Source organism: Pseudopipra pipra, chromosome 9 (assembly GCF_036250125.1).
Source record: "Pseudopipra pipra isolate bDixPip1 chromosome 9, bDixPip1.hap1, whole genome shotgun sequence".
Classification (NCBI taxonomy): Eukaryota; Metazoa; Chordata; class Aves; order Passeriformes; family Pipridae; genus Pseudopipra; species Pseudopipra pipra.
In genome coordinates, this window is record NC_087557.1 from 14,374,117 (window position 1) to 14,389,648 (window position 15,532).

At 35.2% G+C, this 15,532-nt stretch overlaps 1 protein-coding gene across 2 annotated transcripts in view; it reads left to right on the plus strand.

Annotated features, from left to right (window-relative positions):
• Positions 1-15,532, plus strand: part of BCAR3 (BCAR3 adaptor protein, NSP family member) — a 90,963-nt gene that overhangs the window by 14,850 nt on the left and 60,581 nt on the right. For both annotated transcript variants that reach the window (XM_064663959.1, XM_064663958.1), the window contains exons 2-3: positions 6,234-6,348; positions 9,691-9,805. In XM_064663959.1, coding sequence (XP_064520029.1) covers positions 6,262-6,348; positions 9,691-9,805 — 202 coding nt within the window. In that variant the 5' untranslated portion in view covers positions 6,234-6,261. The remainder of the gene's footprint in view (positions 1-6,233; positions 6,349-9,690; positions 9,806-15,532) is intronic.

The window sequence follows — 15,532 nt, forward strand, 5'->3', positions numbered from 1 at the left end:
GTCTTTTCAACAGTGTATTCTGGCTCAAGTTCAGCACTGAACTAACATGCTGCTTGTGATTGGCTTCATGTGCAGGTAGGATGAACTCCCATCTAGCTACAAAAGATCACACAGACATACAGAAAGAGGAAAAACTTACTAGACTGTAGTGATCAACACTTTCTGTTGAAGTGTTTTATTATCTTAGTTCTATTTATTTATTTAACTAGAGTCCAATCCCGTAAATACTGTTACAATGAGCCCTAGCCTTCAAAATATCTGCTAAGTTGCATGTACTGAATGTATTTGGAGATTTGGATTCGTCTTTTTTGGGGACATGCTAGGTTTGTTAGTACTTGATCACCTGATTGCTGTCACATCACCTGCGTTAAGCACAAACATTTACCATTTCTGTGAATCAAAAAACATGCACAGTACACTTCATTTTAACTCTAGGCCAGTTGTGGGAGAATGAACAAAGTAGTCTGGGTATAGTGATGGAGTTAGGGAATGTGCTGGGTCAGGTATTGTTGAAACCTGCAAGAGCAAAGTGACTCTTTCAGAATTCTTTGAACTAATTTGCACTGGTGGAGCAGCTTTGTGCCACATCCCCACTGCAAGTGAAATGCAAGAACGTTTGCATTAATTGGACCAACAGTGTATTAGTCCCTTCCTAGGACAAGCTTATGCTTATAGAAGTATACAGGGATATTTATTACCTCAGCATGTCACCACAGCTGCTGGTAGTTCATCCTGGTTTTGAGTTTTGGCTTAATAATTAAAAACATATTGATGTTATGAAATGGAGAAAGTTGCACTCCTGTATGTAAGGAAAGTAAATAAAGGGTGGTTAGTCTATGCCTTTCATAAGCAGCACATAAAGAATGATGAACCACTGTCTTAATTGTTTCTAGTAAGCTACTGGTGATAATTATTGACTACCCACCAAATACCTGATTTGAAGTCTGACATAAGGATAAAGGAGCTCAGTGTTTGTGGTATTATTTGTGAAATGTCTGGAATGAAAATCTGCTGTGTGGTTGCTGAGTTAGTACGTATTTAAGTCCTGATCAGTACTTTGTAGACTATTTATCTTTACATAAACATTGGCCAGAACAGCATATACTAGTTGAGTAATGTTGTGTATTTGTTTCTCTGTAGTCTGCAACAGATTTGCTAAATGTTGGGTTGACGTAAAAATCCATGTCAGAAGTATCACTTCAGTAACTAGATTGCCAACAATATTTATGCTAAGGGTTTCTTTTCAAAGAATTTGGTATCCTTATGTCCTTCACAGCAATTTGTCAAAATTTTACCAAAAATATTTTGAGTATAATAGCTTAAAACAAGTTGAACAAGGAAATGTGAAGCAAATCAGGGACTAAAATAAATGAATGAAAGTATTGATAGTCTGTTCAGCATATTACATGATTCTGCATATTCCTACTAGCTCTGTCTGCTCTGAGCTATTCTTGTAAAATCCACTCCTCTAGGTTCAGGCTGAACAGCATGTGTAATGTCTGTGACAGTTTGAGCCTTGGAGATGGAATTGATTGAACAGAGTAGTCTATTCAGATAAATGTAGGGGATTCATTCACATGGAAATCATTCCTGGCACAGTAGAAACGAAGTATGAGTGAAAGAGGAAACAAAAAGGAGCCACAGAGAGCTGCACCAGTAAATCAGCAGAACTTCATTGTTCGTGATAAATGTAAGTTACTTTACATCACAGCAGTCTCACACAAAGTTTTAAGAGGCGGTGGTGACACGTAATCCTGCAGTAAAAGTTTGCTTTAGATTAATTTGAAACCTGGTTCTCATCTATGTGTCTAAATAAACCATGTTATGCCAGTGTAACAGCAAGCTTTTAAGTAAAATGATTTTCATCTTCCTTAAAAGCCAATAGATGTTTTTCTATAGTACTGAAAAGTTGGATGAGACTAGTTTAAATCAGGAAAGGGTAGAAAAAAATGCAGAGCTAACTAGTACCAGCAAAAACCTAGTGTGATGCCTAGGAAATCTGTATTTTTATGAATTTTGTTGTGTCAGATGTGTTTCCACTAGGAGGAGTTATCTTACCCTGTAAGATTATCAGGCTCGTGCTTTAGGTCATTTGATGAAAATGTGATTACCTGTAGTGACATTGTGAAATATCTGTAAAGTTCATCTCCATCTACCTAGCTTGTAGTACAGAAATTGCTAATTGGTAGCAATATAAATATGAAAGGATGGTTGCAGCTTGTCATATCCTACAAGCAAATTTATGTTTGTTATTTGCATTTAGGGCAAAAATTCAGTGCATTTCCTAGAGATTACAATTTTTTCTCAATGTCATGTTTTCCATAAAATGTTATGATAACTTGAGAATTTCAGAGTTTTAAATCATGTTTTAATACCATTAAGGGAAAACCTTGAAATGAAATGTCTAGAAAATCCAAGAAAGAGGCAAGAAGTGTAAAAGTTAAATCTCATATATACACACTCTTAGGATTTTTTTTTAGTTCTTTTTTGTTTACCACTTCTGTTACAAATGTGATTATGATTTTTAAATATGATGGTTTAGAAGTTCCAGTGGGACATTCTTTTATTTGTATTTTAAATTCAATGTAATAATGTTACTGCTTGGATTTAAGTGATTCCTTTGATCTGTTTGCTACTCTAGTGTTGCAAGATAAAGGTATACTTGGAGCTACAGTTTTGCTTTGTTTCTCCTACTGTTTTCCAGTATTCATCTCTTTTCATCAAATCATGAAATATGATTCTAGCAGCAACTTAGCTTCATAAAAGCCTCTGAACAGCTGGTGGTCAGAATCAGAATGATACAAACCTAGGTTGGATTCAGATTGCTTATTTTTATGTAAAAACCCCTGAAATTGTATAAATTATGGGGGTAGTACTGTAAGACCTTCCACATAAGGATCCCAGAATAACTTCACTCTTGAGCTTAATTAAGTAATAACAGAAGAAGTCTAACTGAATAAATAGAAGCAAGTCATGGTGCAATAGTGGTTGTATCCCATAAAAATCGGGTGACCTGACTAAACCTACGATGATGTCTTTTTGCAGCTCCTGAGATGTACAGGAATTGACAGTGTTTAGAATGGACAAATAGAACAGAGGTCTTGTATTGCTGTTATTTATGTTTTTGTTTCCTTCCTTCCTCTGGAAAGGAAGGATATGGGAAAAAAATATGTGCCCAACATTTGCCACACGCCTTGCCAGTGTGTTTATAACCATATTTTGGATCTTAAAAAATGTTGGCATTACCTGCCTTAAGCAAAAGTTAATCCTATTTTCAGAGATAAAAATAGGTGGCATAAAAGTAGAAGAAGAATAATAGGAAACTCCTTCTGCCTACAACCAGTTCTTATAATGGTATATTCAGTGGTTTTTTACAAAGTATTTTGTAACTCCATTTTACTCTTAACCTTGATCAGGCTATGTCTTGAGTCCTGACCACTAGGCTGTACCCTGCATCCAATTAACAGTGTAATATTGATTAAATAAGAATTGTTTGAGTTAATGTTTCTGTTACCTTTCTTCACCAAAACTACCATTAGCAGAAAGATCAGAAATGCAATTAGTTAACTTGAGAGAGAAAGGAGATTTTTTTTTTCTCTTCAGATAAGGAACAGATTTTTCATTAAAACAAATTCATTAAATCTACACAGGTGTTAATAAAGACTTAATAGCTCATAAAAGTATGCCATAAAATAATCCCACTCTAGGGTGTAATTGCGGTCCATTTGAAACCAATGCATCTTGTACCTCTTAGTATCCTGTCATATAAGGGTATCATTTTCTGCTTGCAGTTGAATTTTGCTTTGTATGGGGATTTAGAGGAGGGGGGGTATTTTTATTTTTATTTGGTTTTCTTTGTTGTTTTTTTTTCCATTTGGTATAAGTTAATAACAGAGCAAATGCAGCTGGCCAAGTAAGATTAGACAGCCACTGTTTATCACTGTATTGTTAAAGAGAATGTTGCTCTGTGGAAATTCTGGGATTCCTTTCATGCTTAGTGCAGAATTTCTCTTTGTTCTGGAATGATAAATGTGATGACTCTCCACCAATTCCTGTAGATATTTTTTTTAATTGTCTTATACTAACATGGAATTTCAGTATTCACAACGAAATACAAAATTTGTAGTCTTAAAAAATATATTCTTAGTGAACTTGTCAGTTTTGAAAACAAGTTCCTTTACACAACAAATTTCAAGTCTTTTACTTTAAAATGTATGAACCAAAAAAGACTTATTTGTCCACGGCTTTACTTACATTCTAACCAAGTAGTTTCTCCTTTTATCTCTCTGAGCATCATATGCCTTTCATGCTGACCATCTTGCAATCTGAAAGTACCTGTTTAAAGCAAGCCAATAAATGAAAGACGTCAGTGGCTGAGCTTGTCCTCGCCTCACATAAGAATGTTCTCTGTGGCTTTCACATTCCTCAAGGAAATTCTTTTGTGGTGTGTCGATTAAATGTTGAGATTTTCTGGTCAATGTTACTCCACAAGATGCTCTTAGTTACTGTAATACCACCATTCTTTAGATGTTTACTCGTCATCCATAGCCTGCAATATTTTCACAATAATAAAAAACCTGCAATAAAACAAATAATAGATCAGAGTCTTCCAGTGGACAATAGAAGGATTTCACAATGTGATTTGCAAATTAGCAGGTTTGTTCTTTAATAGATCATGAAGTGACGAATTCCAGAATTCCAGCTTTCCCAGTGTAATGGTGTATGTCTCTCTGAAGTGTAACCATTTTGACTTGTTTCCAAAGTTGAGCAACAAGGCAAAATTCATAGAGGCTTCCAAAACAATGTCTGATCCAAAACATTGTGTATATTACTAACAGTAGTTGTTTTAACTGAAATGCTTTCAAAATATTTCTAGGAATGTGTTGTACTTTAATACAGGTAATACTGCTACCGTGGCCTACCTTTCTGCAGAACATTAGTTTTAGGTTTGCAATTTGTATTTAAAAAAAAAAAAAAAAAGCCTCAACGATTTTCTAGTGTTCCAAGAATAATGAAAATGCTAGATGGCTTTCCCTATCTGACAGAAAGCAACTCTGACTCTTTTCTGACCATTACATGTCAGTCTTTGGGCAGCTTCTTGTGCATTCAGAGTAGGTAGATGTCTTGGAACAAGTGGTCTGTAACTGAAAAGTCATAATTTGCGTTGGTTTATACAGAGCTAATGAGCAAGTACTTTTCCTGCAGTATAGGTGAGAGGAAAATCTTCAACTAGAAATAAAATATAAAAAATGTACAATTAAAGTCACTAGGTGTCTGAACATGAGCATTTCCTGCCTCTGGCATCAGTGTTCTGATAGGAAATGTTCAGATCGCAAGTTACAGATTAAGAATTGGGCATCCTTGAATTGATTTAGGATATGTTCAAACTTGCACATGGAAATCTCTTCAGAAACTCAGCAATTCTTGGAAGCTTAAGTATTTGTCTATGTAGATCTTGCATAACCACTTACATAAAGCAGAGATACTGGGAGAATATTTTGTGTCTCTCATTTATCTTCTGATGTCTGTCATGAGTCCATCTTAATGTCTGCCTTTTATTTCATTTTAGCAACTGGGAAAAAGTAACAAGAAAGTATTTTTATTTACAGATAACTCAAATTCAGATGACATGATGGAGAGCAAACTGTAAAAAACTCTCCATTCCTTTTCTTCTTAGAAATACTCCATAATAGGTTGACTTTAGCTATTTTGTTTGTCCCATCTTGGACAAACACCCACCACAGAATCTTAGTCATTTTGACTGTCTTACAGAGAATGCAGTTTCGTTCACATCTGTCATATTCCTACAGAAAACACTACTGCATTTGCTACTCCTCTTCATTTAATGCATATTGTCATGTGTCATACATGTAAGCAGAGTGGCATTATCACTGAATGAGTGGGTTGAGGTACTTTGTATTCTCGTTGAATACAAAGGCTGAGTATATTTTAATTGATACGACAGTATTGAGTGACTCTGTTGATTCATCTTCTAAAAGATTAATTGATTAATTCAGCTATGAGAGCTAAACAAAATATAGTCTTCAACATTCCCTGCTTGTATGAGGATGACAATGAACTAAATGTAAAAATCTTAACGCATAGATAACTAACACTTCCTTGGCCGCGTGGTAAGAGGTAATCTCTTTGGCCACAACAGTGAAACTTGCATGTTATGAAGTGCTTTCTGGGTTCACTCCTAAGCAATGTTATTTGTAATTTTTGTTTTTCAGAGTTATAGCCATTGCGAGGGAATAGATAATGAAGTATCTACCCATTTCTAACTGGCTAAGCCAGCTTGGTCTTGCAGAATATTGCACGCTCTTTGAACGATATGATGGCATAGAGGTAAGAATTTCCTCTTGCAATAAAACTCTTGAGAAACTGTTAAGCAAGGTGATGTAGTACAAATGGTTAATGTTCTGTGATATGATGTTGGAGCAAAAAAAAACCTAAAGACAGATAGTTTGGTTTTGTCTTGAGAAAGGAAGAAAATAAAAGCAATGTCTCTTGCAATTATGTGCTAAAAGTCACAGAGAAATAGAGTCACTGGTGGGCTAGATAAAAGGAACATTTTATTTTTATATATATGTATATATACATATAATGCTGCTGTCGTGTTTGTAATGCTGCTTGTTCTGTTTAGTCTTGGTTGTCTCAGATGTTGCAATGGACATGCTCACCAGAGCAAGAACATGTAGATAACCTGTGTTCTCCAAAAACTAACAAATAAATGTCTTAAAATTCAGAAGTAGATAAAATATAAACTTATGTGCCAGTTTTTACATAAAGTTGTTTACAGGTAAAGGGATTCTATGTGACTTAAAAATAATCTTCTCTACTGAGCAAATACGACATTACAGAAGGACCTTACATTTGTAATCTTGAAGATCCCTAGAAAATTACTTAGAAATTCTTAGGAAGCCCTTTTCCCATAGTTCTTACTTGGTCAAAATCTCCTCTTTATTGTCCATTTTATGTTTTCACTTTCCATCATCCATGTAAAAATTTATTGACATTTACATACAATAACATCAATTAAATGCTGCTTTGACATGTTTTATTTCTTCCTCTCTGGGTTCCCCATTCAGAAAGTAAATGTGAAAAATACAACTGAATAGTATCATCAACTCAAAATATCCTTGGATTCACTTTTAAACAAATGAAATAATCAATGTTTCATTAAGTGGCACTAAAATTTACTTAAAATTGTCTTCTGCCTTATATCTGTGCTGCTTGTATGCCAGAGTTCTTAGTAAGTGTCATGGTAATGTCATAATCCATGCAAAATAAAAAGAAAAGGATTTTAAATGTAAGTAGAATATGTCCCAAATAGAAAAAGAACTTTTTTCTATTCTAAAAAGAGTAGAAAAAGCATTTTTTACTTTTCCAAATTGATTCAATCAGCAAGTCATTGGAAAATGTTCGTGTGATTCACACTACTGTTGTAACACCGCTGTTACAACAACCAGCAAACAAAAATGCTGCAACACAGACAGTGTACAGCTTACAGAGCCTGAAAGCTGCCTGTAAGAAGTTTTTGCTGAAGTGCAAAACTTAAAAATAGGCTTAGTGCATCATTCTGGATACAATGGACTTTTCTCAATTTCAAGGTCATGAGTCAGAATTTCAGTTCTGCAATATCTGTAGATTACAAGCATTCTATGATCTCTTAGTTCCTCAGCCAAACTTCATATTTTTCTGAAACAAAACTTTAATTTGAGAAAATGCCTGACTAGCTTGACTTCACATACCAACCTGCTTAATACTAGACATGTGCTTAAGAACCATGTTGAACCAAGCTTCTAAGTTCTTGAAAGTCTAAATAATTGCCTTTGATGTCTTCTACTTTTAAAAATAATTACTAATAACTATTTACACTGGGTTTTTATCTCTGCAGTAGAAGGTATGATTATATCCATTTTGCTGAGGAGGACAGTGGTGCACACTTTCTTGACTTAAATTATTTTTTTCTAAGTAGTAAATTCAGGACAGTAGTAGACAGAGTTCTTGGGTTTCAGTCAACTGCTCTAGCCAATTCTGAAGCCAGACAAGAATGTGCTTATGATCTTGAATGAAGAAAGAATACTTCAAGGCAGGACACAGTTCCACCTGAGAAATAAAATTTCCACATTAAGAATGTTGTCAACTGCAAAATGCAGCAAGTTCTTTAAAGCTACTAAAAGAACCCCACCAAAATGTGTCTATAAAAGCTCCCACTGTGTTATCCTGAGCATTTGCTGTTCAGTACTGGAGTTAACAACAACCCATTTGTGTTCCTCCTTACAAGTTTTTGCTCAAATTTGAAGAGCATATTGCATTTGTACTCCTTTGTTTGTGGATTTTCTTGGTGGCTGATTTTGGCATTTGGCAGAAGGATATTGGGGTTTTTTTGAGAGAAGCAGTGGGATCCTCTGTCACTGTTGCCAAAGCTGAAAAATCCTTTCTACTGAAATGTGAATTCAACATTAGTATGAATTTTTGCATTTGGGAAAAGCTAGAAAGAGATAAAATGAAAGTAATAATTATTCAACTCCCTACTTTGATGTCATTAGTTACATATAAGTTATCATTTGAGAAACATTTAATATGACATTTTCAGGCATGACTAAAGTTCTCTAACAGCTTTTAAAACAGTCTTAGCTAGTGACATAAGAAATTGAGGCTTTTGGCAATTAGAGCACTACTCAGTCTAAAGCAAAGAATGCCTTTGCAGTGCTTGTAGTATGAAAGTAAGGTTTTTAAATTACAATTTCAAAAACAATGGCTCAGAGTAGAAATTCTATGTCAACTGTCTTATTATTTACACAGTGACTCAATCAGATTTTGTATTTTAGGTTCCTAGGCCTGAACTGTCAAATCTCCATTAGAAAAGGCTACTCAGAGTTAACGTGACTTGCCAGTAACAATTTGGAGTACATTCTACGTGCTTCTCTTTATCTAATTTATAGTGAAAATACAGAACAGTTGAAAATATAAAGAAATATATTTTGCTATATTTTCTATTTTTTCTGAAAGTTTTTGTCTTCAAATGAAGCTTTGTACATACTTATAAATCAGCATCAAATTGAAATTCTGTACTGATTTGTAAATAATGTCTTGAGTTATTTTGAAGGTCAAATAGTGATGATTTTGTGGAGAGAAAGGGGAATAAAAGAGAACAGTTCAGGCTTGATTACCCAAATGCATTATATGGAAATTTATATTCTTCAAAACAGTGTCACAGCCCATATTATCTACTAATTACAATGAATATCCTCTTCATTATACAAAACCTTCCCTTCCAATATTATTATTCTCATCGGTTCACCCTGAGATTTATCTTCCTTCATTAGCTTAAGTGCAATTAGCATAGTAGCACTCTTGGGTAGTTTTTAGGGGTTTTTTTACTCAAAGAAATCATTATTTTTAGAAACTCTCCAGCTAATTTGACCAGTTTTGTTTTGAGAAAAAATTGAGAGACAATGAATTAATGTTTTAAAAGAAAAAAATCCTCATCCCTTCAATGACAGAGCTTACCATGATAAAGGGGCTTCAGATAACATAAGCTACATAGCAGCAAACGTAAGTATATTTATATGTTATCAGAAACAGCAAACTCATCTGAAAGAAATTTGAATTACCAAATTATCAAATTATACATAATTTGAATTATGTATAGTATATTCCTTACTCTGGCCTTTGCTACAGGACTTACTCCATCTTACAGAAGTTGATCTTAAAAAGCTGGGAATTGAAAACCAAGGCCACCGAACACACCTCATTTCCAGTATCCTGCTGCTTCAGGAGGTAAAAAAAAAGAGAGGTAAGATTTCCTAAAGTCTAAGAGAATGAGTTAAGGCAACCGGAGCTTTCCTGTCACAAAGGTTGTGTACAAGTAGATCAGTGTTTTCTGAGGAGTTCAGAATGGGTTTAACAAATGCATAACTTCTACAGTTCTTTGGTTTGAAAGTCTTAAAATTTGAATATAAATATGACATTTTTTTAACTGCTACTGTGAACAGATTAGGAAACTGTTTAAATTGACTGCAGTGAAACTAGATGTGTTTCACTTGATATTTGTTTTCATGTGACATTGAGACTGCATTTTGTAGTCTTTTCAGGTACTGGAGGGAGAAATATATTACAGTTGCCAATGTACCACTTTTTTTCCGAAAAAAAGAACTGTTCAAACTTGTCATTCATGTGGTAAATTGATTTATATATACTTACTTAACATTTCAATCACCTCATTGGAATGTTCTAACTCATGGAATGTTCAGCTTCAGGTATGTTAAGCTACCTCTAATCTTGTAATATTGGTGATGATTTCAGTGAATTTGAATTTGAGTCAAACATCTTCTTTCTAAACTGATGTGTATCTATGGCGGGGGGGGGTTGTCCTTTAGACATAGGTATTGCCAAGTGACAGTTTTGGGGTTTTGGGGTTTCTTTGTCAGTTAAGTGCTAGAACTCAGTTCAGTACAAGTAGTGCTGGTTCATATTTTTATGGGCATTTATCTTGAGCAATGTTTCCATTCACGGTGTGGTTTTGGCTAATGCAAACAATTAAGTGTATAATTGAATTATGTGCTTGAAAAAAAGAGACAAATTGATCTCTGAGTTCTGTTTACACCAGGTTATTTCCATACTAGATAGCTTTGCCTATTGTATTAAAGAATTCTGGGAAGATTGCAAAGCAGATTGGTTCAGTCAGTCATACACTGGTGCAGACTGTTTTGTTTTCACAGTAGGGATTAATGGTTGTTATCTGGTCTGCAGCCTATTATGACATGGCTGTGTTTTGTGTCTGTCTTTGACACAATGCTGTGTCTAGGAGCAAAGTGCCTAATCAGTTAGACTGAAATGCTGGTTTTCCAGAACTGAACTGTACTGTAGTCAGACATTAGAAAAAAACTTTAAAAAAAATTTATTCTATTAAATAAATACTAATGTCCTACTACTGTACTTACGAGAACAGAACAAAGTCTGTCTTATTCTGTTTGCTGTTATTATGAGCTTTCAACAACAGCATTGTATTTGTTGCTGGTTCAACAGTTTCCAGACGGGGCTTGATGTGATAAGTCACTTTAATATGTAACAATTTTCATAAGGTTAATTTTATCGGACATTTCTTTGTCCAGTGAAGTTAAATTTTGGAAAATTTTGAGAAAACTTCTTCTGTTTTCTAAAATGTTACCTTGGTTCTGAAGCTACTTTGAGTAGTCTCACTGTCTCACTACACTAAGATTTGGATTCATCCTGTCTAACTCAAGTTACTTGGGCTGTGTTTCCACAGTAATTAATACCAAGATCTGTGCATTGACATAATTTGACTTGGATGAAATATGTGCATGTGGTCACATATCTGTTGAATTAGGCAGAGCACACAATATGAAGTTGGCTAGCTTGATGCTTTTATGCTACTTTTATGCCAGCCAGTGATAGGGAAGTGACCGGGATAACTGGTTTGGTGTGAGTAGCATTAGCTAATCAATAGGTAAAAAGCCATTCGAAATTGTTAAACCACTTCAGTCAAGTAGAATAAATTTTATAGTGGCTCAGTGCATAGAATAACAGGGCTCTGATACTTTTGATCAGTATCAGAAAACTTAAAGGCTGCTGTGCTGTTGATTCTTCACCTTATTTGAAGCTGGGGTTCCACAATGCCAACCTAAGCAGTCTGTGCCTTCTTCAGCTTTCCTTTAGCTGCTTTTCCCCATCTCTGTGTAATTCCTTTTGTTGTCATTAAAACTATCCCACAGCTGCATCATGAACCCATTGGGGAATATCTCTAACTGAAAAACAACCTTTTGTTTCCCCTCATGTTCATCCCCATCGAGTCCCCGTGCCAGTTCACTGTTCAGCTGCTCAAACACTCCCACAAACATGAATGGCCATGGGAGACACAGCAGAGCTGAGCCCTCGTGGCTGAAACAGCCCCGCTGCCTAAACTGAAACCACAGCTGCAGGTGTTCGTGGGAGGCAAGTCACTCTGCTCCCTCCACTACCAAAAAGAGACAAGATGAATTCAGCAGATAATTCAGTTCACTACCTTTTGTAGGTGTCTATATTTTTTTGTTGATTGTACAGATATCCCAGGATGGATGACTTTCAATTAGCAAATGCTGACTGCCGGTGGAATTAATTTAGGCCTAAAAGCTACAACTGTGGTTGCCTTGTAACATTTCATCTCTTCTTTTGAGTGCAGCCTTGCAAATTTCAAGCAAGCATTTGTTTGTTTTTCTCTAAATATTGAATGATCTCCGATATTTGTTAGTGTTTATTACTATATTTCATTTCCTTGCAAATCAAAGTATACAAGTGGAAAAATGTTTCCAATTTCTGAAGACTTCCTTCCTAAGTGCAAAATTCTTACCAGTTCTAAACATGCTTCCTACCACTGCTTCAGGAACAGAAGACCAGACGGCTGTGTAGAGATATCAAACTGATAGTTGTTGAAGTCTAGGATCTTGTATCAGGTAGTGGCAAAGTAGATGTCAAGTGACAACATGAAAGCCCACCAATCCATAGTGATGCTTTCCCAGAATACTTTCTCAGCCTCTAAGCATTTAATCTAACAAAAAGGAAATTTCAAAAAGGTATGAATGTGAAGAGACATAAATACTCTTTCCACAGTCCTCTTGCCCGTATCTTGACTTACCTTTTGATGTGCACTGCAGCACATTCTGGATCTTGATGTCCTGCCATCTATGCTTGTAGCCTTTCATGTATTCATAGCATGTTGTGCCTCCTTTGAGAGGTACCTTTTGTTTTCTGTTCCAGGGAAATTGTAGAGTCAGGAGATGAGGCCTGCAGCTTGCCTGGGCTTGTCGCAGTATGGGATCAAGAGGCATCCAAAATTGTTTTTTATAAGACAAGGAAAACATGGGCTATGCTTATAGGAATGTTCTCAGTGGCTATCTAGCACCTTTTTGAAATATTTGTTTGTCATCTTATGAAAGTCAGGAAATGGCATATCCTCTTCTAGAAGTACTTTCTTCTGGTATGAGAGAAACTGATGACAAATTAGGTGTAATCTGACTCCTGTATTACTCAAAAAGGTCTTCCTTGCTTGAGCAAGAGGCATAGCACTCTGTCCTGTGACAACCAGCAAAGACTGTTTGTTCAAGACAAACATCCTGACAGCTGTAGCCCAGTACTTATAGAGTAGTGCTCTAGGAAGGAACTGTGGTTTTCTCAGTATCCTCTAATACAACTAAAGCAGGGTTTGATGCTATGTAGGATTGGAACAGACTATTATTTAATCATGTTACCATGTGCTACACTCCTTAGGAGTATAATTTTATTATGATTTCCTATGACCTATAGTAAAAGAATAAATCATGCTTCAGGTGTGTTGAGGAATTCTACCATGGGGTGACTGGCTCCTTCAGTGCAGTAGAAATTTTACCTATAGAGAGGGTAATGTAAATGTATAAATGAAAATGTCTATTTTGATGCAATAAAAAAAATACCTTGGGTATTTCCAGACATGGAAGACATTTCTTGATTCCTTTATGAACGTGAATTTAAATATAGAATTATATTTAAAAGCTTTGTATCATTAGACTGTTAAAATATTTGTGTGCATTTGTATGTATTTGTGATGTCCTTTGCATCATTGGTTGAGTTTTGAGTGGAAATATATATAGAAAGCTAAGTGGCAAGAAGTTTTTTTAAGAAGATGTTCTCAGAGCTGGAACTTTGTTTTTCCAGTAGCTTCTTTTAGTGAGATGAATTTTGAATAATAGCATTTTATGGCTTAATGTGATTTCATTAACATCTTGGAGTGTTTTTCTTTGAGAGAAAAAAGGTATGAAGAATATTTCCCTTTTGTCTTGTACAGGTTTGCTTATACAGAGTTTTAATAATATATATATTTAGATCTATTATGATTTCATTTATCATACAAAGAAGGCCTGCCTTAATGGATTTAAGTAAAATATATGCATTGACATAATTTGTTGTGGGTAAATAGAAAATAATGTGCAAGATCTGTATTAGATTAAATGCAATTAGTGTTCCGTGGCTTCCTGCTTTTGATGGGAAAAACAGAATTGCATTTCAATTCTCAGATAACTGTTTCTGCCTATGTTGTATTTCTTGCTGTGCTGCAGTAGTGTGAAGTTAAATATGAAGTGCCTTCTTGCCATGTGGGTCTTTTCCTTATCATTATATAGAAGACCTAAGATGTGTTGTATTAAAAAGGAAGCTCAGCAAGCAGTACAGAGCCTGGCTTGTGCTTGGGACAATATAAATACATCTTCAATAAGTACATCTTCAATATAAGTACATCTTCAAAGAAGGTGTAAAATAACTGAGGGACTCTTACGTGGTTTTTTTAGATGACCATTATAATTAGCATAAATCCATGACTAGTTTTGCCTTCTCAACCCCAAATATCTTGTCTTTGTCACGCTCAAGTAAAGTCCTTTTACTCATTCTAGTTCTTTTGCTTCTCTTTGAAACATTACGAATGCAACCAGAGTGCTTTGGAGCAATGGTATGTAGTGTCAACCTGTCAGATTCCAGACTCGTGCTAAAGAATGCTGGTAGCTTTGCCAATATATGGAGAGGAAGCTGCTTTGAACACTTTGATCTGCATAATAGTTAGAGATGGCATTGCTACCTGTGTGGTCTATTTTGCTCTCACTGAGAGACACAAGGATTTGAAGTTTTTTGCCATTTCTGTTTGAGAAGGTCATAAATGTAAATGTTGTTACGCAGTTGTTAACATACACCTCTGACAGTACCATTTGAAAGTTTCAAATTTGCCTATTGGTGCTTCCTGGTTTTCTGTTTATCCTTGCTTCTATGCCAGTTATGTTCTAAATGGAAAACATCTGCCACAGGCAAAGAGAGGCTGTTAATTCTCCTATATTTGAGACTTTTTACAAAAACATGGAAAACCAGAAACTTACAAGGAAGTCTTGGCTCCACAGTAACAGTTCTTCCACTGCTAAAAGCAAAGAGAGGAAAACAGACCCTCTGGTAAAAAGGGACCCATAAACCCTTGTCCAGCTTCTTTCCAGTTTAAGATATCATTTATCAAAACTAGTCAATGAAAAAAAACTGGGTTTAGTGCCATTTTACCCATGTATTTCAAGCTTCTGAAACAGGTGTGTCTAATCAATGCCAGCACAAGTTGCCTCAATACCAAACTGAAAGAGGGGGAGAGGAACACAACATATTATTGTCGTGGAATACACGCAATAATTTATTTTTAATAATTTTTTAATTACTAATTGATTTTTGTTAAAGATGATTCTCTGTTTTCTTGTATTATATCTAACAATGACTGTACTTGGGGTTTTTGGCTCCAGCACTGGTTGATACTAGATGACTCAAAATGCATGGAATTCTGCAGCTTTGTGCACTTCTAATAGCTGTTAACAGTGAAATTTTTTTTCAAATTCTTCCAAAAGTTTAATTTTATTTCTGACTTAAGACTTTCAATCGTGAGCTGCAGATTAGAGGAGTTTAACAATAAAGTAATTCCTACTGGAAAACACTGATTTGTGAGAACTAAATTTTTTGGCCAGTAGTAAAT